The 27,917-nt window shown below is 37.3% G+C and overlaps 1 protein-coding gene across 10 annotated transcripts in view; it reads left to right on the top strand.

Annotated features, from left to right (window-relative positions):
* Window positions 1–27,917, top strand: part of CASK (calcium/calmodulin dependent serine protein kinase) — a 381,795-nt gene that overhangs the window by 25,506 nt on the left and 328,372 nt on the right. Inside the window, exons 2-4 of one of the 10 annotated variants that reach the window (XM_058535671.1) lie at window positions 3,161–3,206; window positions 3,745–3,800; window positions 4,524–4,568. The exons of 8 other annotated variants lie outside the window; for them this stretch is intronic. In XM_058535671.1, coding sequence (XP_058391654.1) covers window positions 3,796–3,800; window positions 4,524–4,568 — 50 coding nt within the window. In that variant the 5' untranslated portion in view covers window positions 3,161–3,206; window positions 3,745–3,795. The remainder of the gene's footprint in view (window positions 1–3,160; window positions 3,207–3,744; window positions 3,801–4,523; window positions 4,569–27,917) is intronic. One more of the 10 variants, XM_058535674.1, reaches the window with a different exon arrangement.

The following is a 27,917-nucleotide window of genomic DNA, read 5'->3' as shown; positions in this document are numbered from 1 at the left end:
TGGGATTTTATACATACAAACACACTCACTCTAAGAAGAAAAAGAGAGCTGAGAAATTGGGTAAGAACAGAGTTAGCAAGAAATGGGTATTTCTCAGGGAACCTCTTTTAGAACTCAGGCCCTGCCCCAAATGGTGATTTGAAGGGGCAGCTGGGCTCTCTATTTTGGTAATAGTGAGGTAGTTTATTAAGCAGTTTAATAAACATAAACAATTAATAAGTAGTTTATTAATAAAGGGTGTGCCCACAAAGAAAGAATTAAAGTTCTACAGATACAGTCAAACTTGAAAGCATGATTTACTCCCATCTATTTTACCAGTTTCTGCTGGGAAATTCTTTATGATAATTCCTCAGTCCTTTGAATTATGGTGTGTTTCATATAAGCCTTTCTCTGGAATAAATTGACCTCACTGTGCAATTATTGCTTTTTCCTGGGCCATAGCATTAGGTCAATTACTGTAATTCTGGGTCTAATACTGTTTAAGGCAGTGAACAGCTTCCGTTATATGGAAAATATAGGGTAAATGTTAAGAAACTGCTATGAAGCAAAAGTTATTAGTGGAAAATTTTATTATAGAGTAGTCTTTATGCCGATTTTATGTTTTAAAATGTTTTCTCTTTAAACAACCACTGTATGAATTTTACTTTCAAAATATTTTTATTTGGTGTTGATAGGTTCTATTTAATCTTCCGAACATTTCTTTGTCTTATAAGTCACTTCAAAGTCACTCATCAGCACTGTATTAAAGCAAACAACCAACAACCAACCAACGTGGGAGATTGGTTTCAGCTGGAGGGCCTTAGTCTCTTAAAGCTGTTTTCTTCCCTTGCTCTGGAAAGTACCAATTGCAAGCCCTTTTCCCTTTCTCAGTTTTAGGTTATTGGGGGTTCCTGGTAGAAAGCAGAGCATAGCACGTGCAACAAGTGTCCCTAAGTTTTTCTGACCATCTGGAGCTACCTGTGGCTGCTATGTAGTCTAAAACTTCAGATGGCTTTATGATCTATTGGCAGATGGTTACATTGGAATCCTTGTGTCAGCTTTATTTTATCTTATTTTTCCATTCCAGAGTAGAAGAGAAAAGTGAAATAGAGAAAGAAGACATTGAAGGTTGTGATATTTTCTGTGAATCTGAGAAGTATTGACATTTCTCAGAGAGAAGAATGTCTATAGATTGATGATGTTACTGTCTTGTGTTTTTTTCTTTAGAGTTACGTTTCTTCACCTGGAATTAGCTGAGGAAAAGTGGCATTTGTAATGGATTGATGGTTTCAGTAGATATGATTTTTGTTTTCAGTGCCTTCAGAGACATGGCTTCAACTAATTAGAAAGATATCACTGCTTTTTCTAAGTCTCAAAAAGAGTATTATTAAGCTTTTAATTCAATATTTGTTGAGGCTGCTATGCCTGATACATTAAAATAAAGTCTCATGATTTACTGAAAAGGGTAAAATGACCCTGATCGCAGCCACTCCCTTGTACCCACACACCCTGTATTGCTTACTGTCCCCTTTGAATCCAAGGTGATTCCTCCACTTGATACGTTGACATTTCACTATATGTCTGTCTAGGACGCATCTAGAATATTTAAGTGCATTTATCTTGGAAATGTACAGATGTGTCATACCTAGTTTTATTTGCTTAGGTAGCAGATAAAGACTTCAGAAATATTAAATATTTCAGTATTTGGTTAGGAATTTGACATTTGTACAAAAAAAAAAAGTGGACTCAGCTGGGCTAGAAAAAGATGGATGCCTCCTGATCAGAAGCCAGGGGGGAAAACTTATGAGAACCTGGTTTGGGATGCACTTGTGATGAACAATTTGCCCTCTGTCATAGTCCATTTGAGCTGCTATAAGAAAAATACTGTAAACTAGATGGTTTAAACAACATACATTTATTTCTCACAGTTCTGGAGGCTGGGAAGTCCAAAATCAAAGTGCTAGCAGATTTGGTGAGGGCCTGCTTCCTGTGGCTGTCTTCTTGCTGTGTCCTCACATGACAGATAGGGTGAGAGAGCTTTCTGGGGTCTCTTTTAGAAGGGCACTAATCCCATTCATGAGGGCTCCATCTTCATAAAATAATCATCTCTCGAAGGCCCCACCTCCAAATATCACATTGGGGATTAGGTTTCAACATACGAATTTTAGGGAAATGTAAACATTCAGTCTATAGCACTCTGATTTCTATGTGGCTGATCTTGAAGATCATGCAATATTTTATTTTTATGTCTTGCTACAACTTTTATTTCTTCACCATTTTCTTCATAAGGTGCTACTTCCAGTTTGGCAAAATCTAGTAGAATTTATTAGGTAGCAGTATACAGATAACTTTGTACAGGAGAATATGTAGTATATTTTAAATCTTCTGTTTTTGCTTGTATGATTCTCTAAATCATCCCAGATGGTACCCATTGTGGATGGTACTAGCAAGGCAGAAAGCTGTTAATATCACAGCTTCTAGCATATGTCTCCTGATTGTGGGTGTATATGCCCAGTGTCAGAGGTATGCTACAGCATACCTGTTATGTAGAGTGGCTTTTAGAGAGTTACTGAGGCTTTTCCATCCACATTAGCGAAGTAGGAGGATGGATTAGACAACAGGATATATCTAGTGCTTTTATCTCTGGCAGCTAACTGTGTTTTTGAAAGAAGCTTTTATCTTCTCATCTGGCCAGAATGCTTTAATTTTAACTTGAAATTTCCTAATTCTGCTTGCATGTCCTTATTTGTTCATTTTAAAAACTAAGGTCCTTTAACTTTTAGACACATTAATTTATAGCACTTGTAGAATGATCACTTGTGCTAGCCACATATATGCTTTTTATTTGGAATCTGTGTTATATTTATATATTCAGTGAGTAAGGTATTCCAAAAGTGATCTGAGCAAATTGACCTTAAAGATGTCCCACATTGTTACTGTTTCCTTTGTAAAGTCTACTCAGTTTCCAAGCTTCTATAAGTTATATTTCTAGACTTTCCAAGTGATTCTAAGCGGTTTCAAAGTGTTGTAAAGGAAATTGAAGTAAGCACTGGAAAACCTGAATGAACTTCAGCTGGGAATATGTATGTAGCGCCAGTTTTAAAGACCACTGATAGTGAGATGTTAATGAGTACATTTTTTTTTATATTACTAAAGCTTCTCTAAACATTTTTTATCCTAGGTACTAAAACTTGGATCTCAGGGGTTACTTCACTGCTCTTGTTGAGGTGAGGAGTTATTCATGATTGTAATAGTGACAAGTCATTATATTTGGTAGACAGTCAAATATTTGCTGATTCAATTAAACTTGCCTAGTTATTTTTACCTTATTGTAAATTTTAGTCTTTAGAGCTGAAGAGATTTCTCCCCTTTTGAGTTTAAAAAAATACATGTGTGATAAACTTCCCCTCCCCTATAAGGAAACTACTTTTTCTTTTAAAAAGATTAACCCAGTAGAGTAAAAACTGAATTCTTCCATGAATGCTAGTGTTATTTCTGCCTGGTGGAATTAAGCTATGGAAATGATTGGAATATACCCTTGATCTTTTTGTGCTTCCCCCACCCCAGTGCATTATTTCTTTGGTGTAAAATCAGAAGAATGAGCTCTTAGTAGAGTTCTCTATACTATTACACAAGACAATATAACCGTGTTCTTGAAATGAATTAATTTTAGATGTTGAGTATTTATAAAAGGTAGAAAATTGTTAGTTGTGAAGAATAAATGATATATTATAGATTTATTAATAATTTTTCATAATAATTTAGGGTTCAGAGTTTTTTCACATTCATTTTGTATATGATCTTCACATCAACCCTATGAGGTAAGTAGGTTTTCCTGTTTTTTCCATTTCACAAATGAAGGAACAAGGTTTTTGAGAAACTGTGACTGGTCCAGAGTTGTAGAATTAGATTATATAATTTGATCTGAGTTACTTGATAGATGTAGAAATCTTGATACATTTTCTCCATTGTAAAGTCTATAATTTTGTCTTAGAATTCTAGAGCTAGGAGAAACTGAAGTTGATACAAATGAAAAATAGGTTCTATATTGGGTACCAGGTCAACAGATCCGTAGTAGCTGTTGAGACTTGGAGTTGAGACAGTTTTGTAGGTGTACTTCCAACTTATTGGGAGAGAATGCCCTGATCGATTAACCATGCCTAAAGTGGACAGGGGGGCAACCTGTGGATGGCTAGTATGTGGCAGTCAGGCTAAGTAAACTTAAGGTACTTGATAGAGTTTTTTTGTGGATTCTATCTTGACTAACATAAACTTGGAAAAATTTGGTTAATTCCTCAGTGAGTTACAGGATTCTGTGTGTATCAGTTAAGGAATTGAATTTTGTTAAGTGGAACAGAAAATCCAATGAATAGTGGCCTAAATAAATTTGAGTTTATTTTTCACTCATGAAATGAGAATTCCAAAGTTTAGCATTCCAAGGCTGGTAGAGTGTCTTCAAGGTGCTTTCTAGCGTTCTTCTAGCCATCCTTGGTGTTTGCTCATGGTTACAAGGTAGCTCCTGAGTCATCCCATCTGTGTTCTAGGCAGCGTGGAAGACGAGGAAGAGCAAAATGGTGCCTGCCAGATGAGTAAGACCTCTTTAAAGAACTTTCCTGTAAACCACATCCAGTGGAGTTTGCTTTTATATCATTGGCCAAACTATATCAACATGGCCACCTCATCTAAGATGGGACATGTATTTTTGCTTGAGCATATTGGAGCCCAAGAGCTTTGGGCTTCTGGTAGCAAAAAAGAAGGGGAGAATGGATATTAGGTGGATAATAAACAGTCTTTGCTACAGTGTATCCCTTGAGCTATCCAATCCTTAATCTTCCCACACAAAGAACATGCTTACCCCCTCCTCAATGGAAACACCTCCAAAGTCTTATCTAGTTATTGTATCCAGTTTCTAAGTCCTCAATTTCTTGGTGATGTGTGGTCCTCCCCATTAAGTCTAGGTATAGCTTTTTGTGGTTTGGTGTTCCACAAATTGCCCCCTCCTGCATTGTTACATAGGTAGAAAAAGAATATCTATAGTAAAAGTTCCCACCCAAAAAAAGGGAGCAGTGACCAAATCCTACTGAGCAGGAAGAGCAGAGACTCCCTGCCCTGGCAGTAGAGAAAGTTCGTTGGATGGCCTATCTGGCAGTCCTTGGTTCTGCTTTTTAGGGGGATTTCCTTTGCCTGGGAAATAAATTTGTGAGGGGAGCCCCAGCATCCTAGAAGAGCTCTGTGATTGCTCTTCCCTGTAGGTCAGAAATTATAGTGGGAACTGCTGCCAATGAATTGGCAAACCTAAATACAGTGGGAGTAATTGGATCCTGGGGTGGCAGAGGCCAAGTGGTACTCGTGCAAGGTAGGCATGGTTATTTAAATGGACAGCAGGGTCAAAGCAGCAATCAGAATAGTCTGAATAATGCAGGGGAATTTCCTTTGGCCCAGAACAGGCCCCTGACTGTTCTCTAAAGATTCTTTACTGCCCATTCTTCTCCATGGTCTCATCTGAAGTACTCATTGGGTAGCAGACTTTTCTTGGGGAATGCACAGCTTTCACAGCTAATGTTCTGTTGATGAGGGTTTGGGGCCACTAATTATTTTAGAGATTTAATACTTGCTGGCTGCTGCAGAGCAGTCTTGGGTTTCTATGATAATATTATTCCCTCAAAAACTTATAGGTTTTTGATATTTTTGCTTTTAGTAAGCTCTGTGGAGGAGAAGCCACATCTAGACATAGTTTCTTAGCTTGAAAATTCTTCTGCTTACTGGACTCTGCTCAGCCCTTTTCCTATAGCTTTTAAATTAATAGCCAACTGCCTTGAGGTAGGCAACATCTTTAATCTGATTTTTGCTGGCTGGTTATTTTTCCTTGTCCTGAAGAGAACTCTTAAAACAGCTTGGGGCTGTGGTCTTATCTCCTGCTAAGACAGCTACTTCTCTGAGTTACTGCTTATAATCACTTCAATTTAAAGTGCAGAGGCTGTTGATGTTTACAGTCCTGCAAAGCTTCAAATTATGTCTCAGTCAATCTAGATTGAAGGCTGTAGGCATAGAATGGCTAGCTTTAGTTTGATTTGGTCTCTTTTAGGACTGAGCTCAAAAGCTGCAAGAAAAACCCATCATATGCTCATATCCTGAAGTTTTCCTGTATTTCCCTAAACTGTAGCCTCATTTGGCATATGGTGTTATCAGTTGTTTTGCTGCCACCTACCAAGAGTAACCAGCTTTAAGAGTCACTAACTTTGAGTTGGTTAGAGACTTATGACATTGGTTCTTAAGACTAATTTTCCGGAAAGTCTTCCTTTTCCTTGATTTAGATACGGGCATACCTCAGAGATTGCGGGTTCAGTTCCAGACCACAGCAATAAAGCAAACATTGCAATAAAGTGAGTCACACGAATGTTTTGGTCTCCCAGTGCACATAAAAGTTATGTTTATACTATACTGTAGTCTATTAGGTGTGCAATGGCATTATGTCTAACAAAACAATGTGTATACCTTAATTAAAGAATACTTTATTGCTGAAAGTGCTAACCATCATCTGAGCCTTCAGCGAGTCATAATCTTTTGCTGGTGGAGAGTCGTGCCTCGATGTTGATGGCTGCTGACTGATCAGGGTGCTTGTTGCTGAAGGTTGTGGGGGTCTATGGCAGTTTCTTAAAACAAGACAACAATGAAGTTTGCCGCATTAATTGAGTCTCCTTTTCATGAACAATTTCTCTGTAGCATGCGATGCTGTTTGATAGCATTTTGCCCACAGTAGAACTTCTTTGAAAATTGGAGTCAGTCCTCTCAAACCCTGCCACTCCTTTATCAACTAAGTTTATGTAATATTCTAAATCCTTTGTCTAAATCCTTCACAGCATCTTCACCAGGAGTAGATTCTGTCTCAAGAAACCACTTTCTTTTTTGCTCATCCATAAGAAGCAACTCCTCATCTGTTAGTTTTATCATGAGATTGAAGCAATTCAGTCACATCTTCAGGCTCCACTTCTAATTTTAGTTCTCTTGCTATTTCCACCACATCTGCAGTTACTTCCTCCACTGCAGTCTTGAACCCCTCAAAGTCAATTATGAGAGTTGGAATCAAATTCTTCCAAACTCCTGTTAATTTTGACATTTTGACCTCTTCCCATGAATCACCACAATGTTCTTAATGGCATCTAGAATGGTGAATCCTTTCCAGAAGGTTTTCAGTTTACTTTGCCGAGATCCATCAGAGGAATCACTGTCTGTGGCAGCTATAGCCTTACAAAATGTATTTCTTAAATAAGAAGACTTGAAAGTTGAAATTACTCCTTGACCCATAGGCTGCGGAGTGGATGCTGAGTTAGCAGGCATGAAAACAACATTCATCTCATTGTACATCTCCATCAGAGCTCTTGGGTGACCAGGGGCATTGTCAATGAGCAGTCATATTTTGAAAGGGATCTTTTTTTCTGAGCAGTAGGTCTCAACAGTGGGCTTAAAATATTCAGTAAACCAAGTTGTAAAGAGATGTGGTGTCATCTAGGCTTTGTTGTTCCATTTATAGAGGACAAACAGAGTAGATTTAGCATAATTCTTAAGGGCTCTAGGATTTTTGGAATGGTAAATGAGCATTGGCTTCAACTTAAAGTCACCAGCTATGTTAGCTCCTAACAAGAGAGTCGACCTGTCCTTTGAAGCTTTGAAGCCAGGCATTGATTTTTCCTCTCTAGCTATGAAAGTCCTAGATGGCATCTTCTTCCAATATAAGGCTGTTTTGTCTGCATTGAAAATTTGCTGTTTAATGTAGCCACCTTCGTTAATTATCTTAGCTAGATCTTCTGGATAACTTCCTGCAGCTTCTATATCAGCATTTACTGCTTCACTTTGCACTTTTATGTTATAAAGATGGCTTCTTTCCTTAAACCTCATGAACCAAACTCTCCTAGTTTCAGACTTGTCTTCTACAGTCTCCTCATCTCTCTCAGCCTTCATAGAATTGAAGAGAGTTAGGGCCTTGCTGGGGGTTAGGCTTTGGCTTAAGGGAATGTTGTGGCTGGTTTGATCTTGTATCCAGACCACTAAAACTTTCTCCATATCAGCAATAAGGCTGTTTCTCTTTCTTAACATTCATGTGTTCACTGGAGTAGCACTCTTAATTTCTTTTGGGAACTTTTCCTTTGCATTCACAACATGGCTAACTGTTTGTCACAAAGGCCTAGCTTTTGGCCTGTCTCGGCTTTTGACATGCCTTCCTCACTAAGCTTAATCGTTTCTAGCTTTTGATTTAGAGTGAGAGACGTGAGACTCTTCCTTCACTTGAACACTTAGAGGCCATTGTGGAGTTATTAATTTGCCTAATTTCAGTATTGCTATGTCTCAGGGAATAGGGAGGCCTGAGAGGAGGGAGAGAGATGGGAGATTGGCTGGTCGGTGGAGCAGTCAGAACACACACAGCGTTTATCCATTAAGTTCACCATCTTATATGGGTGCGGTTTGTGGTGCCCCAAAACAATTACAATAGTAATATCAAAGGTCACTCATCATAGATCGCCATAGATGTAATAATAATGAAAAAGTTTGAAATATTGTGAGAATTACCAAAATGTGACACGGAGACAGGAAGTGTGCAGATGTTATTGGGATGGGAAAGTGGTGCCAATAGACGTAATGCAGGGTTGCTGCAAACCTTCAATTTATAAAGACTGCAATATCTGTGAAATGCAATAAAGCGAAACATAGCAAAATGAGGTATTCCTGTATATTCCAAGCATTGATGGGCAGCTTGGGGTGCATTTGCTTTTTAAACTCATAAATTGGGAGAAATTAGGGCTAGGGGGAGTGCTTTTTCTTAAGGACAGAAACATTTGGAAAAGACAAGGAAAAAGTATGAGAGAAGAAATATGTGGACGTAATTGCCAAGAAGGGAGTTAATCAGTGATGGGTAAATGGTCAAGTAAAAATGGGCAGTATGTTCTCTGTATGATCCTGTTAAAGCACAATAGATATTATGCCAGCTGTTTTCTTATTTTAGCCACCAGGTGATGCAGTTCACCCAGGGTCTTGGTTCCTGTCCACAGTGAGAGGTAACATGGTTAAGTAGAAAGTGAACTTACAACTTGTCATTTATAAGTTCTCCAATGTTAGGACATTTTGGGTGGGGGAGTCCCAGAAGGTGCAGAAAGCTTATATAAAGAAATAATGATAGGAGACTTGCCAAATCATGGAAAGGAAATGAACATCCAGATTCATGATACCCAAAGTACCCCAAACAGGATGAACATCAAGAGGTCTTCACCAAGACCCATTATAATCAAATTTTCAATGACAAAGAGTTTTGAAAGCAGCAAGAGAAAAATGACTGGTTAGATATAAGCTGCCTCCTCTGCCTCCTTCTCCTGCCCACACCTTATAAGGCTATCAGTAGATTTCTCACCACAAACCTTGCAGGCCAGGAGAAAGTGGGATGATATATTCCAAGTGCTGAAAGGAAAAAAACTGCCAATCAAGAATACTATATCTGGCAAAGCTATGTTTCAGAAATGAAGGAGAGATCCAGACTTGCCCAGACAAACAAAAGCTGAAGGAGTTCATCACCACTAGACCTGCCTTACAAGAAATGCAAAAGGAATTCTTCAAGTTGAAATGAAAAGACACTAATTAGCAACAAGAAAACATATGAAAGTATAAAACTCACTGGTAAAGGTAAGTATATACTCAAATTCAGAATACTCGAATACATAATTGTGGTGCATAAACCACTTTTAACTCATACTTTTGTTTTTTAACTTTTATATTAAAGATAACTATAGTTACAATAATTTGTTAATAGATACACAATATAAAAAGGTGTAAATTGCGACACCAGTAACATAAAATGTGAGGATGGAGTAAAAGTATAGAGTTTTTATATGTGATTGAAGTTAAGTAGTTATCAGCCTAAAGTAGACTGTTATAACTATAAGATGTTTTATGTAAGCCTCATGGTAATCACAAAGAACAAACATATAGTAGATGCACAAAAGATAAAGAGAAAGGAATCAAAGCATACCACTGCAAAAAAAAAAGCATCAAATCACAAAGGAAGACAGCAAGAGAGTAAGAAAAGAAAAAAACTACAAAACATTCAGAAAACAATTAGCAAATTGACGATAGTCAGTCCTTCCTTATTGATAATTATTTTAAATGTAGATGAATTAAATTCTCCCATCAGAAGAGATATAATGGCTGCATGGGTTAAAAAACAAAACAGAAGACTCAGCTATATGCTATCTACAAGAAACTCACTTTAGATTTAAGGACATACACAAGTTGAAAGTGAAGGAATGAAAAAATATATTCCATGCAAATGGTAAACAAAAGAGAGTTGGGGTGGCTATACTTAGATCATACAAAATAGACTTTAAATCAAAAACTGTGACCAAAGACAAACATGGACATTATATAATGATAAAAGATTCAGCCCACCAGGAAGATGTAATAATTATAAATATATATGCACTCAACATTAGAGTACCTAAATATATAAAGCAAACATTGACAGAACTAAAGGGAGAAATAGACAGCAACACAATAATAGCAGGATACTTCAGTACCCCACTTTCAATAATGGATAGAACATCCAGATAGAAGATCAATAAGGAAACACAGGACTTCAATAACACTGTAGATCAAATAGACCTAACAGACATATACAGAATATTCCATCCAACAGCAGCAAAATACACTCTTCTCAAGTACACACAGAATAGTCTCAAGGATAGATCATATGTTAGGCCACAAAACAAGTCTTAACAAATTGAAGAATATTGAAATCATATTAAGTATCTTTTCCAACCACAATGATATAAAACTAGAAATCAGTAACAGGAGGAAATTTAGGAAATTCACAAACGTGGAAATTAAACAGCACACTCCTGAACAACCAGTGGGTCAAAGAAGAAATCAAAAGAGAAATCAAAAAATATCTTGAGACAAATGAAAATGAAAACACGACATACTAAAACGGGATGTAGCAAAAGCAGTTCTAAGGGGGAAGTTCATAGCATTACTAATAATCAGGGAAATGCAAATCAAAACTGCAGTGAGATATCACCTCACATCTGTTAATATGGCTATTATCAAGACTACAACGAGTGTTGGCAAGGATATGGAGAAAAGGGAACGCTTGTATACTCTTGGTGGGACTGTAAATTGGAACAGCCATTTTGGAAAATAGTGTGGAGGTTCCTCATGAAATTAAAAATGGAACTACATATCATCCAGCATTTCCACTTCTGGGTACATATCCAAAGGAAATCAAATCAGTATCTCAGAGAGATATCTGCACTCCCATGTTCATTCCAACATTATTCATTATAGTTAAGATGTGGAAGCTACCTAAGTGTCTGTCGATGGATGGATAAAGAAAATGTGTGTGTGTATATGCACGTACACATGCATGCAATGTAATATTGTTCAGCTTTAAAAAAAAGAAGGAAATTGTGCCATTGGTGATAATATGGATGCACCCGAAGGACATTATGCTATATAAAGTAAACCAGACACAGAAAGACAAATACTGCATGATCTCACTTATATATGGAATCTAAAATAGTCAAATTCATAGAAGCAAAGAGTAGAACGGTGGTTGCGGGGGTTGTGGGGTGAGGGAAATGGAGAGATATTGCTCAAAGGGTACAAAGTTTCAGTTGTGCAGAATATATAAGTTCTGGAGAACTAAAGTATAGCATTGTGACCTTAGTTACTAATACTGTATTGTATGCTTGAAATTTGCTGAGAGAGTAAATCATAAATCTTATCATAAAAAGAAAATGGTAACTGTGAGTTGATGGAAGTGTTAACTGATTTGGTAATTTGATTGTGGTAATCATTTCACAATGTATATGTATATCACATCATTATGTTGTATACCTTAAATATACATAATTTTTACTTATCAATTGTACCTCAATAAAGCTGGGAAAAAATACAACAATCCCAGGAAGTAGGTGTTATTATCCCCACTTTATAGATGTATGTAAACGGAGGCTCAGAGAGGTTTAAATCACTTGTCCAGGGTTACCAAGCTCTTGAGTGGGAAAGCTGGGAGCTTAAGGAAGTTTGACTCTATCGTCTGAACTGTTCAGCTACCTTGCTATAATTGTACACAGTCCCTGCCATTTGGGAACTCATTTAATAGGGGTAACCAACATGTAAATAATAAGTTGAATTATTTCTTAGTTTGACTATAGTTGTTGTGATTGTTTCATAATATTTATAAACATAAGTTGTGTATGTGAAACAGCTTTGGCATGCTAAGTCAGAATATCATTTTTGAAGCAGTAAACCAAAATGGTCTATCAAGTGAACCAAAATGGTATGCAACTTCTTGGAAACATTCGTTCAACAAAATGTATTGAGCAGTTACTGTGTTCCAGATTCTGAGCCCTGGGGATATATCTGTGAGTAACATAGAAGGTGCTCTTTCTGTCATGGAACTTGCTATCTAGAGAGGGAGATGAATGTTAAGTAATTCTACAAATAATTGTTTAAAATTCCATTGTGAGTGCTGTGAAGGAAAGCCAAAGGGGTGCTATGACAGAATATAGAAAGGGAACTCAACCTACTTCAAGAGTGAGAATTGGAGGAATGATCCAGCTTCTGAGTAGAGATGTTTTTCAAACTCTGCAACGTACTTTAATATTTTATCAGTAAGTTGTGTGACTCTTGATTCATTGTTCTTTCTACTAGTATATGGCAGTCTTGAGCTTCACGAGCACTGAGAAGAGAGAGAGAGTTTAACTTAATCTGAGGAGAATTAAAAATAATTCTTTGATACTTGAGCTAAGTCTTGAAAGATTAGTAGAGAGGGGTTGGACAAGGGGAAGGGTATTCTAGGCGGAGAAAACAGTTCGTACAAAGGCATTGGGGGCAGATGAGAACCTAATCTTGTTAAGATAATTGTGGTTAGTATAGCTAGATGTAGACTGTGTCTAGATGGAATAAGAGACTGGATTGGAAAGATAAATAGATGTGAAATATTTACCTAACCAAATCTGGTTTCTGCAAAGTTGTTCTACTGACCTTTCCCCATCATTTCAGAGAATCTAAGAGATGTGGGGAATAGAGTGAGATTTTCTTTTCTTCCCACATTTTAATTGTTAGCATTTTAAAAAAGTATCAGGACTGACTTAAACAGTTTAAATAATGAGATATCTTATAGTTAAAAACATAATTGTACATAGTACAGTAATTATTTATAAAGGTTGCAGTCAGTCAGACTACCAAAGCATGGTTATCGATTAGTGAGATGCATTTGGATCTCCTAGCTAGGGTGAGGCTTGGGTGTTGTAGGATTATATATTACCACATATGTGTAAGATTAAATCGGCATGAAGAGAAAGTTTTTTAAGTGTGGTGTTCCAGCCATATTCTGATTATGAAGCAGAATATTTTATTTGTTAATGATCAAAGGAGAAATAAGAGATTGAGTAGAAGGAAATGATTAACAGTGAAAGCAACACCGGCAGTTTGATGTAGAGCACTGAGGACTACCTAGGAGTCATATGGCTTGCATCTGGGCCAGACTCTACCACTGACCTTAGGCAAGTCACTGGATGTTTTGGAATCTGAATCTCTAGTTTTTTACTGTTTTGAACTTTTTACTGGAGTATGTATAACATACAGAAGAGTATACAGATCGTAAGTATATGTAGTTTGATGAACTTTTACAAGCCGAACACACTCCTGTAACCAGCACCCAAGTCAAGAAACTAGGACATTACCAGAAGCCCTCTTTGTGCTTCCTGCACTTGCATTTTTATCTTTAAAATAGGGTAATACTGTCCTCTTCGCTTTCCAGGAGTGTTGAGAAATGACAAAAAAAGTGCCTTGATCTCTTTCAGATAGTGTTGTGCAAGTGAAATGAGATCGCTTTAGCATTATGAGTTAGACCCAAGGAAGTAGGACCAGTTTCCAAAATTGTATAGAGCATAGAGCTTACTTATAGTATTATTAATAAACCTATTAAATTGGGAGTGGATGAGGAAGTCTGAAAACTACAAAGCAAAGGACAAAACAGTTGTCTAAAACTAATCATAAAGATGTGTAAGTAGATTTTATGTGATGCCTTATTATGTTAAGTACTACAAGATGTCATTCTTGGGATTCAGTAAAGCTACTTGTGTATTCTTACATGTTCAACGGATGTGAAGCCACTCCCATTATTTGAAGATGCTCGAGGAATGGTAGCTACCCTAAATTACAGCAAGTCGCAGATTGCAAATAGCCACAAGTCTTGAATTCACCAAATATTTCTGTTTAGGTTTCCAGAGGTCTGATTTTGAATCTCATTATATTAATCTGAATGCTAATGAGTGCTTTTAGGATAGGAAATCTGCCTTCATGTTCTTAATACTATTAACTGAATAATTGATTTCTTGCTGAGTAATCATAAATCAAATTACATACTCGTGTAGCACTTTTTGAAAAAAATTTCAAGTTTATTTAGTGTGGTAAGATTGATGCTTTCCATTTCTAACAAATGACTCTAGCTCTAGTCACTGCAATAATAATTCTGCATTTTTCTATTGCTTCCCAATTCTTTATCATTTCCCTCTACAGTGTCTTATTGGATTCCTTTAGGATCTGTTCTGAAATTTACCTGTAAGTGAAAGACAATGAACTATGATTTTTAATTTCCTTAAAGTAAGGTCATTTTACTTGCATATTTTTCTTTTTTTCTTTTTTTTTTTTGGTGAGGAAGAGCTGCTCTGAGCTAACATCTGTTGCCAATCTTCCTCTCTTTGCTGAGGAAGATTAGCCTTGAGCTAACATCTGTGCCCATCTTCCTCTCTTTTATATGTGGGATGCCGCCACAATATGGCTTGATGAGCAGTGCGTAGGTCCGTGCCCGAGATCCAAACCTGCGAACCCCGGGCTGCCAAAGGGGAGTGCACGAACTTAACCGCTATGCCACCGGGCTGGCCTCATGCATATTTTTCTTTTTGACATTTAAGATGATCTTTGCTGAGCTCAGAATTTTAGTAAATCTTTCAATTATTTGGTGATTTGAGAAGTCTTTAACATAGGCAGTACAGTTCTAAAAAATAAACAAAGAGAGCTGCTATACTGATAAAAAACATTTGAGTATTGCCTAGGATTTCCAGATTTTGAAATAGAATTTAGAAGAAAACTTAGAACCAAATATTATTTAACTGATATTTTCATAAACATGCTTGGGCATTTGAATTAGTCCCATTTGGCTCCATGTAGTCAGCTTCAGTCTGTTTCATGGGGATGGCCAGCTCTGGGTCTCAAGCGCAGGCTGGGACAGAGTAGAGGAGGGCCAAATTGGCTAAGTACCTGTGATAACACTGCCCACAGTATGTGCTTTGGGATGCAGGGTTCCCTCATTTGTCATGTGACTCTCAGTTCCTTCTGAAAGCCAGCGTCTTTTCTATGTCTTCTGGGTAGAGTTTAATTAGCATTGGTAGATGCTCTGGAAGAGGTATGTAGGTGGGTATGATTAAGAGTGGCCAGGTTTTTTTCATATCAAGGAGAAACCTAGTCTAAGAATGTAGAATCTAGGTTTATGGTTGCAGAGGGTATCTTTAATGTGAATGCAGCATAAGGTAATTTAAAACACATCTAGGAAAAGAAACTATCTTAATCTTGCTCAAGTACTTGAATTTCTTGTAGCTGTTTAGGCAGAACTGAAAGGCTACCAAGTGTTCACATGGGCTCATGAGTAAAGGTAAACCCCTCTTCATTGGAACAAGGACTCTCCCATACAGCATTAGAACATGTCTTTCTTTTTTTCTTTTTTAAAAGATGTTTTAAATTTTATTTATTTTATTTTTTCCCCCAAAGCCCCAGTAGATAGTTGTATGTCATAGCTGCACATCCTTCTAGTTGCTGTATGTGGGACGCAGCCTCAGCATGGCCAGACAAGCGGTGCATCGGTGCGCGCCCAGGATCCGAACCCCGGGCCGCCAGCAGCGGAGCACGCGCACTTAACCGCAAAGCCACGGGGCCGGCCCAGAACATGTCTTTCTCAGGCAACAGAGGCATATTATTAAGACAAATTACTGAGTAGGAGAGGAAGGGATTTTTTTTCAAGTGTCCCTGCCATCTAGTGCACAACTGAGAAAAGTTTGGAAACATTTGTAACTAACGTCCCATGGTTTGCCATTGTAGTTAGTACAAGAAGATGGAAAATTTTAAATTATATAAGGTGTATGTAATTGCATTTTATATCAAATTCCCAAAATTCCATGATTGATAGAAGAATTAACAAAATGCTAGCCTGATTGTTTAACGTAGGCTCACCAAAGCCTGCTGCCTTCAGGTTAGCAGAAAACCTATAAAATCACTTCAGGTTGCCGTGAAATCTGTATAATCACTTCAACAGAAAGACTGTTCCCAAAAGCCATGGGGAGAACATCAATCTTAAGAATATTTGTTGTTTAAAGTAGGAGTAGCATGTGTTTAGTCTACCTATAATGTGTCACAATCTTGGTCTTTGAAAATTCTTTGAGTCCATGTAATGAATATGTTCCATATCAGAACCTGTGTTTTGCTTTTTATATTTAAATGTCCTTAAACTTTGTCAAAATTTTGAATAAAAATGATTTGTCAGAATTTACTTTTACTTGAAGGGTCTATTATCTTTATACATTCTAATACATTTTCCTCCTCTAAGAATCGAATGTATAGTTAGTTGATAGCTGTGCTTTTTGGTGACACTTTATTGATGTGTTCTGAATTGAATTCAATTCAACAGATACATGTGTACTCCAGGTCTTGAATGAGGCTGTAGGATAGCATCTCCCAAAATATGCTGCCAACAATATTGGTTCTATTTATTTTTTTTTTTGAAGATTGTATGCTCAGGAGTTTAGGAAATGCTAGTTTTAATGAAATTTAACATGTCTTTTTTCCATAGGAACTTTCAGAGCCTTAAATTTGCTTATATGCATTGAGATTTTTTTTTATGATAGGGATATTATAGAATGTTTCCTAAATTTACTCTTATGGAACCTTTGAGTATTAGAGCATTTTGCAGGAATAATGAACCTTAGGACACACGATGGGAAATGTGATAGGGATTAAAAAGATGATTAAAAATATGAGTAACCAGGGGCCTGGCCTGGTGGCGTAGTGGTTAAGTTCCTGCGCTCCACTTTGGCAGCCTGGGGTTTGCAGGTTCGGATCCCAAGCACGGATCTACGCACTGCTTATCAAGCTATGCTGTGGCAGGCATCCCACGTATAAAGTAGAGGAAGATGGGCATGGAAGTTAGCCCAGGGCCGATCTTCCTCAGCAAAAAGAGGAAGATTAACAACAGATGTTAGCTCAGGGCCTATCTTCCTCACCAAAAATAAATAAATAAATAAATAAAGATATGAGCAACCAGGTGTTTTATATGAATTAAAAATATATATTTGGCATTCTTGAGCCATGATGATTGTTTGGAAGGAAAAGAAATAGAGAACAGTACAAAGTGAAGGAAGACTGTTGCACTTTGAGTTCCACAGTTCAAGTCCTAGCTCTGTCACCAGCACCTCATGTGTTCATGTGTCTGTGAGTGTGTGTTTTGAGGAGTGTGGGAGGTGGTGGTTGTCTCTTGCCTTTTGCAGACCTAGAGTCTTCATCTATAAAATGAGGGACTGGATCAGGTGACAGCTGTAGTTGAGCCTCACTTTACCAACACCACATACGGAAGCCAGAATTTTAGGTAATTTATTGGGCACTTGCTTGCTTTGCAAAAAAATATCCTTCGCTGTGGAGAAATCACCTTTGCAAGCTGAGTTTTATCAGTTTTTCCCTCAAATTCATTCATATGTAGCTCACACGTAACTAAGTTTTCAGAAATATAAGTTAAATCTGCCTGTATCTGTAGGCATTTACTTTCTGATTTTTAGGAAGTTTTTGCCATTATGTGATTAATGTTGATAGTGCTGTTAGTGAAAAGCTTGGTCCTTTAAAACTCGAGCATCATAATGTACTTAAAACATATAGTAGTTAATTTTTAAAAACATATACTCATGCCTCATGAAAATAAATGCGTTCTAAGATATATTTTGTGTTCTTTCCTTCCATTTTTAAATTATTTTTAAAAACTGTAGAAGGTATATAACATTAAATTTGCCTTTTTCACCATTTTTAAATGTCAGATTTAGTGGCTTTAACTACATTCACAACGTTGTACAACCATGTCTAAGGAGTATTGTAAGCTTTTTGTTAAGTGAGGCTTTGTTGTAACTTTAGTTGATTGTATTTTATGGCACTTTACACCAGGATACCTTTGTGCTGAAATACAAAAGTATCATTACCCTACTTCGATATTGTGGGAAGGGAGAGAAACTCATGGTGTAGAATGGTTAAATGATTTCTTAAGAGCCAAATGTTTTAGATCTAGATTACTAAATCCTTTGGTAGACGTTATAGTTTGATCTTATTGGTCAGAATTGAAATCAGGAAGTATCTTATTGAATAGCTGCTTTTGTTAGGCACAGGTATTCCACTGCCACCGTGTACTTTTAAGGTAATGAACATTTCAAGCAATAGAAGTATTGAGGTATGTCTAATATTTGTTGGCGTACCTTCTCCCTCTGGGCTTTGGTCTTTCTAGTGGTCTCAAGTTACTACTATAGGTTTCACTCTTTCTCATAATATCTATTTGGCAGTGGGGCTGGAATCTGGTAACTTCTATCAGGAACAAACCTTTCCTCCACTCTGGAAGTAGTGTGTCTCGTGGGTATTCTCCCTCTTGCTCCTGATTGTTAATCGTCAGTCTTTGGATAAATGAAGTGACTTGTCCCTACAAAAAGAGATTGGAGACCAGTCTAATTCCTCTATTTGAGGGAAGCCCCAGAGAGTTGGAACTAATAGTTAGTGATGAATTTAGAACTAGAACACACACATTCACATCTCTGGTCAGAGATGATTGTCCTGTGGTGCTTGATGAAAGGGAGAGGAACGGGGTCAATAGAAAAACCTGTGAGAAAACCTCCAGTGCCTTATGGTTTTTTCTGAAGTCAGAATTTAGAGCTTGGCAGAATGGAAGTATTTATCTACGTCTAACACTTTCTATTAAAAATGAGGAAACAGGCACAGAGTGACTATGACTCAAAAATATATAAACCATAAGTTTGCAAAGCCAGAACTGGACACCCATATTATCTTGACTCTTGCTCTAGTGCCGGATATATGGGAGTGTGACTCTGTGTTGCCTCTACTAGTTTATTTGCCTACAAAATACTTGGTAGAATTGTTGCTGCCAGGTATTTATAGAATTATTCCAGAAGAAATATTTTTTGATATTCTAGTCCTGTGTCACCTTCTAACCAACTAAGAACAAGATTTTTTAGTGCCACTTAATAGTGTAATCATTCAGCAGAAAGGAAACTTAAGTCAATATACAGTGTTAATTTTACTTTTTGTAAGTTTGAAAATTGTTTTTAAACTAAACTGAATATGAGGAGAGACGTTTTCTACAAAATACAGTATTTTTCTCATATCATATAAGTGAATACTTACTGGTTAAAAAGAAAACCCAGAGTACTACAGATCATAAATATAACGCATAAGGCAACTGAACTCTGCAAAATTTCCTGATAAATACAACAAGTGGGTTTTTGCTTCTATAAAGGGGATAAAGATTGGCTAACTTCAACAGGGGACCTTGGGCATATATATGTCTGATAGAGGTGTGAGGCAGGGACAACATAGTGATTAAGAAAGTCCTGGGCTCTGGATCTGGAATTTTTATAATTTGAGTTCTGATTGAACCGGTTACTAGCTCTGGGGCTACAGCCAAGTTATTTAACTTCTCTGTACCTCGATTTCCTGATCTGTAAAATGGGAAAAAAGATACTGCCCGTCGTATACAGTAGTTATGAGAAGTAAATGAATTAATAATACCAGCAAGTCTTAAAAAAATGAGTGGCACATAGTGAGTGTGCAATACCTATAATACTAATAATATATTCTAATATATACTAATCATACTAATACAGTACCTGTTACTAATAATTTTATCATTCTTGTTGCTTCTTTTGGAAGACTGTGGTAAATTTGACATGTGAATGGGTAATCTTTTCATGCTTCTTTGCTAAGTGCAAAGGACTTTTGACCTATGGAAGCTTTTGACTACTTGGGTGTAAATATAAATATTTTAATCAGAATTAAACCAATACTAATGAATTTTTTGAGAAAGTATTTCTCAGCCCAGATGCTTTCACTAAGCCAACTTAATTCCTTGATCAATTTTCTGTACCATACAGTTAAACTATTTGTAATTTTTTTCTATTTTCCTGAAAGTATTTTTATTGGGATTAATTTTTTTTTCTGTGTAAATCCTAAAACTAGGCTTTTTGTGTGTGTGTGTGTGAGGAAGATTAGCCCTGAGCTAACATCCGATGCCAATCCTCCTCTCTTTTTTTTTTGCTGAGGAAGATTGGCCCTGGGTTAACATCCGTGCCCATCCTCCTATACTTTATATGGGACGCCGCCACAGCATGGCTCGATAAGTGGTGTGTTGGTCCACGCCCAGGATCCAAACCCGCAAACCCCGGGCCAGCAAAGTGGAGTGCGTGCACTTAACTGCTACACCATCGGGCTGGCCCAAAACTAGGCTTTTTTAAATATCAAATTTTATTAATTATGGCTTCCACTATTGTAAGTTTTCTTTTGCATTGGAATTGTAATAGGTTATTTTTTCTTTATCATTTTACACTAATATACTAACCAGTATAGTTTTTTTAAAGGAAGCATTTTTATGCCTTCCTGATTATTATGCTTCATTTCACATGCATTCTTGATTCCTTGGCAGTCCTCTCCACTAACTCCCCGCCGACCCGATATTGTTAACACTGCTTTCTTCAAAATGTCTCAATAACTCTAGAGTCAGAGAGCATAAGCAGAGGTAGATTGTGGCTCATTAAGTGACTAGGAATGGAGGTCTCCCCCTAGTGATGTTTCTGAAGACAAGGGGAATAGCATGGCTGAAGCTTGGAGTAAACCAGGATGTTCTGTATGAGGAATTAAAGATGGGAGAGAGAAGAAGGCTAAGATGGTTTTGCAACTGCTCTAAAGAAACTGAGTCCAGAAGAGAGGAAACTTCAACAGAACAAGAAGGACATAATGTTTAGTTAGGCCTTAAAGAAGACTCACTGAAATTTAAGGAAGAACCAAAAAGGATTAGTATGATGGTTTTCAAATATGCATTGTTTCTGATCAGTTCTACTCTAGGCAAAGATATAAAGATAGAATTTAACTTTTTAAAGAACACACTGTTGAAACTATTTGCTAAGCAATGACTTCCTGGTTTAGGGTCGGAATTACGCCAAGATTTTAGATAAAGCAATAAAAACAGATTTGCTCTAATAGCTTTAACATTATGTACTGTGGCTGATAGTTCAATTTATTTAATGTTTCATTAAGATTGAAAAACATTAAGCATTGTATATTTGAATCAAGTACTAATCTAAACCAGTAAGCATCTGTTACAATTCATGCTTGCCTCTGTTCTGTGAAAAGCAACATTATGGCAAGGCTGTGAGAGTATCTTGAGCAGCAATTGAAACAGTAGCCTTTGCTAATTCCACTGATCCCCATAACCATCTTTATTTTCTGATCACTATAATACAGTTTACCTACTAGAGTTAAGGTTTAAGCTGAGTGAGCTCTTTCAAAAAGAATTATTAGTCTTGATCAATAGCATATTACCTGTAGATGAGATTTTTAGCCTAGTGTGATTTCCTTAGCTGGTATTGAGATCCATTTTATCTGTCTAAGAAATGAAAGCAGAAGATACATAGTACTTTGGATTGTTTGTATTACAGATCAGCTAAGTATTTGTGGTAAATCAGAGGTAGAAAACAAACTCAAAAATCCAGTCTGGGGGCTGGCCTGGTGGTGTAGTGGTTAAGTTCGAGCGCTCTGCTTTGGTGGCCCAGGGTTCGTGGTTTCAGATCCTGGGCATGACCTACACCACTCATCAAGCCATGCTGTGGCGGCATACCACATACAAAATAGAGGAAGATTGGCACAGATGTTAAGCTCAGGGCCAATCTTCCTCACCAAAAAAAAAAAAAAAACAGTCTATTACATGGAAGTAACAAACTACAATCTCATTAAGGACAGTGCCTTTGTGTACTGTGGAAGTACCAGAATTTTTCCACAAATAGAGTGGTAATGGCTTTTTTTGATGTGTTCCCTAGAAAGAATTATGGTCCATCATTTTTTTCACCTGATAAACTCTGTTATTCAGGGCTTTCAGTGTTGTTTACTGATAATGTTACAGCCAATATAAAATAGGACTGTGCAGTGGAACTCATTTCTTCTCTACTGTTACAGCTGGCTCTGTGAAAGACGTTTGAGGAAACCCTAATTGCCTATAGCCCTACAGTGAATTGCACACCAGATGTACTGTTTTAAAGTCTTGGTTCTTGGTATACAGTTTTCACCTTTACTTCAGTATTAGCCTTTTGTTTGGAGCACTTAATGTTAAGCAGTATAAATGTGTCTTTCTAGATGACATAATTGGGGTCTCATTTTTTCCCAATAAGAAAAGCAGGGTTGCATTTTCTTCTCAGGCTGCTCCTTGAACGGGGTCAGAATTGGGTCAAGGTCAAAAATAATGATTTCTTCTTTTTTCTAAAATTTAGTAGTAGAATGACTAAATATTTTGGATAAAGAGCTCTTCTGAAAATTTATATTTTAGATAGTATTCAAATAGCATCACTTTAATCCTTTTGTTTGTCATTGCTTCTGTCAGAAGCACTTCTGTAAACTTTTCACTTATTTTACTCTTTAGCTACGAAGTATTTGATCATGTGAGGACATGGAGGAAATGAGTGAGCCCATGACCTTAGCTAAAGTGTTAGACATCTTATACAGGATTAGTTCTAGATGAGTCCCACGAAGTGGATTTCAACTTTCTCAGCTGTTGGGTAACATTTGTCCTCATCAGCAAATCTGCCCCCACCCTGAGTCCTGTGGATTCTCATCTCCAGCCTAGTTTGGCCTGCCAGTGCCCATCTTCTCTTGGCATTGGGGAGGTCACTGGCCAACAGAGTCCTTTATGAGCTCCTCCAAGAGCAGCTGCCACTAAGAACTTTGCTTCTGGATTCTCTCTTTAAGGGATAGCCACCTTTGAAGGCTGCTTGTGTTGTCAGGAATTACTGGCAGCCAGCACAGAGGAAGAGAGAGTCACTGGGCAGCACCAAGTGAGGAGAGGGGATCTGGAATGGGAAGAGTGTCAATGCCAAAGGCCAACTTTCTTGAATGCCTCATTTCAGCCCAGGATCAGCTCAGGTTTTGGCTTAAAGGATTAGCAAAAGGTTCTTCCACTTACTAAATTCACTTTGCTGGTGATTGTGCTTCAGGAGCCAGGGCCTAGCTGCTAGGGGGATTGGGAGCTACATGACCTTGATGTGATTGTGTTCTGGCCTGGTTGTCATAGCCCTAAGGAAGGGTGCCAACCAAGTCCAACGTAACTCAACGAAGAATTCTTAGTTGTTTTCTCCACAAAATCTTACCTGAATTCATTTTGCATTTCAGGGATAGGGAAGAATCTATTGGGTTGTGAGATGGTGATGGCTCATCTACTTGTACCAAATGGGATAAAAATGGTAGACAGGAAAAATAGTCCAGAATCAGTCACATTTTGTTAGGCTTTTTGCTTAAAGAGTACTTACTTGTGGAGATTTTGATTTATTTAATTTGGAAATTATAGCATTTCTCCACTCTATGACATGCCTTCAGAAACAATCTTTGTAAGAATTGCCAAAATACTAGGAATGAAAAAAATTTAAGATGCTGATGGTGTTAATTTAGTCCAAATATGTAAATCCAGTTTGTGTGGCAGGTAGAAATTTTTAGCTGTTAAGTACTTATTTTTACTTTTACGTGAATATTGATTCAAGTCAGTCACTTATTAAAATAAGTAAGTCACTTGTTAAAATCTAATAACTAAGAAATAAATAGCACATGTGGACTGAACTTAGTGACTTCCTTCCAAAGACTACAGTATGGAAAGGGAGAAAAAAATAACTTTATATTGGAGAAATCTGACAAACACTGCCTCAACCAGGTGATCAAGGTCAATATCAACAGTGATAAGTCATGTTAACAGTATATACCTTCGATATGATGTAGTGAAAATGGCACTTTACCTCTATGGTCTTCTTCCCCAAGCATATAACTCTAGTCTAATCATGAGAAAAACATCAGAAAAATCCCAGTCGAGAAATTCTACAAATTACCTAAACACTATTCCTCAAAACTGTCAAGGTAATCAAAGACAAGGTAAGTCTGAGAAACTGTCACAGCCAAAAGGAGCCTAAGGAGATGTGACTGAATGTCATGTGGTATCTTGGATGGGATCCTGGAACAGAAAAGGACACTTAGGTAAAAACTAAGGAAATCTGAATAAAGAATGGACTTTAGTTAATGCTGGTGTATCAGTATTGGTTCATTAATTGTAACAAATGTACCATTCTAATGGAAGATAATAGTAGGGGAACTGGGTACAGGGTGTATGGGCACTCTATGTATTATCTTTGTAATTTTTCTGAAAGTCCAAAACTTCTAAAAAAATTTAAAAACAGTGTCATAAGAGGTGTTCTGCCTTTCTATTTAGATGATGTCTTGGTGATGAGGTAAATAAAATATTTAAGAAAAGCTAAAGGAGCATAGGTAGGGATGTTCCTTGAGATCTAGACTCTGATAATTTTGGTAATGCAGTATCAATTGTTCGACAAGTACAATTCCTTATTCTAAGTAGAATTGACGCACTAAAACTACCTATGACAGAATTGAAGAGATAAGAAGCACAGTCATTTAGGATAATCTGAAACCTCCACTCTGAACACGTTAGGTGATTAAGATCAGCACTTGTTGGGAACATCTGAGGGGTGGGCAACCTGTTTCAGTAAAGTGTCAGAGAGTAAATATTTTAGTCTTTGAAGGCCATACAGTGTCTGTCACAACCACTCAACTTTGCTGTTGTAGCAAAAAAAAAAAGCAGTTATAGACAATACGTAAACGAATGCATGTGGCTGTATTTCAATACAATTGTGTTTACTGAAACAGGTGGCAGTCTGGATTTGGCCTGTGGCCTGTAGTTTGCTGACCCCTAAGTGATCTTGTTGCCCAGGTCTATTAGGTATACCGTAATTTCTTCTTAAGGAATTCATAAAGGAATGTAGTCTGAGCAAAATAGAGTAATATTGCTTTCCATCTGTTTTCAAGGAGAGTAGAAATGGCAGCAATGTAGAGATAGATGTACGTGAGTCATTGTGCCTTTATAAGCTTCAAGGTGTCTGAATTCAGGACAGTTCGTTAACCACGCTCTTTTTAGGTTTAGTCTGATTATGATCTTTTTGTTTGTTTGTTTTTAACTGATTTTACTATGACACAGTATTCAAAGCCTTTAGGGAAACCCTATACCACTTCTCTTTCGGTCCAAATTTCCAACCAGGGCTTAAAGTAATATTTCCTAAAGTATGTGACAGGTATTGTGGTAGACTGTATGATTTTAGGTGGTACCCCAACAAATCATTAAGTAAACAGTAATAAAGAATTCTCTATAGTCTTCCTTTAGTCTGTCTGATTACTCTTAATATCTTTGAGAAAATTAAGTTTGGTTTTAATATAACATTGACAACCAACATAGCCTCTCTTTTTTTCCAAGTGAGAGTAGTCCTCAAGCTCACAGTGTTGGGAAGGAAGGCAACAGTATCTACCTAGAATTTTATAGTGCTGTTGTTTTAGTTCTATTTATTTTTAAGGTCACCTTCTATTTATGGCAAGTGATACTGTTTTCTGTTAATGGAAGTGGTATTTTTTTAAATAAACTTATTTAAGTAATGAGTATCGATCTAAAGGAGATTTCCTAAAGAAAGAGATTCTCTATTGCTAGCTTGAAGATGAAAGGGGCTGCCTGGCAAGGAATGCAGGCGAGCTCTAGGAGCTATGAGCCTGACTCAACAGTCAGCAAGGAAATGGATCTTTAGTCCTATAGCCAAAAGGAACTGAAGTCTGCCAACAACCTGAATGAACTTGGAAGTGGATTCTTCCCCAGAGCCTCTAGATAAGAGCCCAGCCCTGCTGACACCTTGATTTCAGGCTGTAAGACCCTAAGCAGAGAACCCAGCTGAGCCATCTGGACTCCTGACCCACAGAAACTGAGGTCAAGAATGGGTGCTGTTTTAAGCTGCTAAATGTGTGATAATTTGTTATGCAACAATAAGAAAAACTAATACAGCCTGTAGGCTTCATTCTTATTTCTCTTCAAACTATTAGAGAGCATGCCCCCCTCTCCCAACATTATTTCTCCCCCTAAAACAAAAAGACTTGGTTCAGTAGTAGTCTGGTTGTAGTTTTTCAGGGTACCCCTGGTATGGTGACAGGGAGATCTCTTTTCTCTGGGTGTAGCGTGGCTGGCTTGACAGAATCAAGCATTGCAGAAGAATTTCTCAAAACCACTATGCCTGGAGAAATTGATTCAACTTTCCTGCTTCCTAGACTTTAAATTTTTGTTGTATGCTGGGTGATTTCCCTCAGACAGTACAAGAATCAAGACATTTCAGCCTAGAAAAAGAGAATGCAACAGGAAAACACAAGAGTATTGCCTATAGATTAAGAAAAACTAAGATTTCTTGGACATTCTCAGGATAAGAAGAAGAAAGAAAAGAACCATTACAAACCAAAGCAAGGCAAGAGGAAGACCAAAAAGGTGACAGGAGGTATAGCTGTTGAAAGTGACTAAACTGGCTGCTCACTCTAGCCTGTAAACCCACTTCTCTGAGCATTTTTCTGTAGCTGGTTCCTGATCATAAAATCTCCTCTGTGAATCCTCAGTCAAATGCTTGTTGAGTGTCTTTGATGTATCTAATGGTACCTACTGACCATTTGCTGACTCTTTACCTTCTAAATTCACTTTTCCTTATTCTTAGCAATAATGGTCGGCACAAGGTACAGCATGGGTAGTGGGAAGCCTACGGACCTTACAGCCAGGCAAATTTTATGTTAAAATCCTAGTTCTGCAAGGTATTAACTGTGGGACACTGGGTAAGATTTTAAAGTTAACTTTCTTGTCTGTAAAACGGGAATAATAGTGTCTTTCTTCTAGAGCTGTTGTGAAAATTGCATGAGACCTTTTGCAAAGCACCTAGTCAAATGCTTGGCAAACAATAGGCATCCAATAAGTAGTAGTGCCACTGCTATTGTCATTATCAGGGCAAGTCCAGGATGAAAGAACTCTTTCAGAAGCCCTCAAGGAAACAGAGGGGTGACAAAAGTGGGAGGAATACAATACATTGAAAATAATGGTCCCGGCAATGGTAGCCCCAGAGCTGTGGCTGAAAATATATGCCTTTAGGTCAGCTATTGAGAGGGAAGGAATCTTTGCTCAGAGGCCACCTTCTTAATGAGGCCTACCCTGACTACCCTATTTAGTACTGAAACCTGTCCCAAACCCACCCTAGTATTGCCAGTTCCCCGGCACTATTCTTTTTTCTATAGACTTACCCTCTTTTAATATACTTTATAATTTACTTATTGATTGTTTTGTTTGTATATTTCTTCATGCCCCTGGCACACAGTAATAATATATTTGAGTTTCAATCTCTTATTTTGTACTTTACTTGTCGTATTTCATTTTATATTTTCTCTTTCTTATGTGATTGTGTTTTTATCACTCCATTCCCTCTCCCACTTAGTTTGGAATTTAGGGACTGTGTTTCAGTTCCTTTAGCGGTTACCGTTAAAATAACAACATGTATTATGCACTTACAGAGTGTAATATTCTTAAGTCTTATTACTCATCTCAGCCAATTCAAGGATCTTAGGACATTTTAACTTTATCCCTTCTTGATTTATAGTATTTAGTATTTGTCATACATTTTAATTCTCTCTCTGTTTGTAAACCCAGAAGACATCATTGTTTCACACAGTATTTATTTAGATTTCTATCTGGGATA

Source organism: Diceros bicornis, chromosome X, assembly GCF_020826845.1.
Source record: "Diceros bicornis minor isolate mBicDic1 chromosome X, mDicBic1.mat.cur, whole genome shotgun sequence".
In the NCBI taxonomy this organism is placed as follows: domain Eukaryota; kingdom Metazoa; phylum Chordata; class Mammalia; order Perissodactyla; family Rhinocerotidae; genus Diceros; species Diceros bicornis.
Note: the sequence above shows the minus strand (reverse complement) of the source record. Positions and strands in the feature narration are given on the sequence as shown.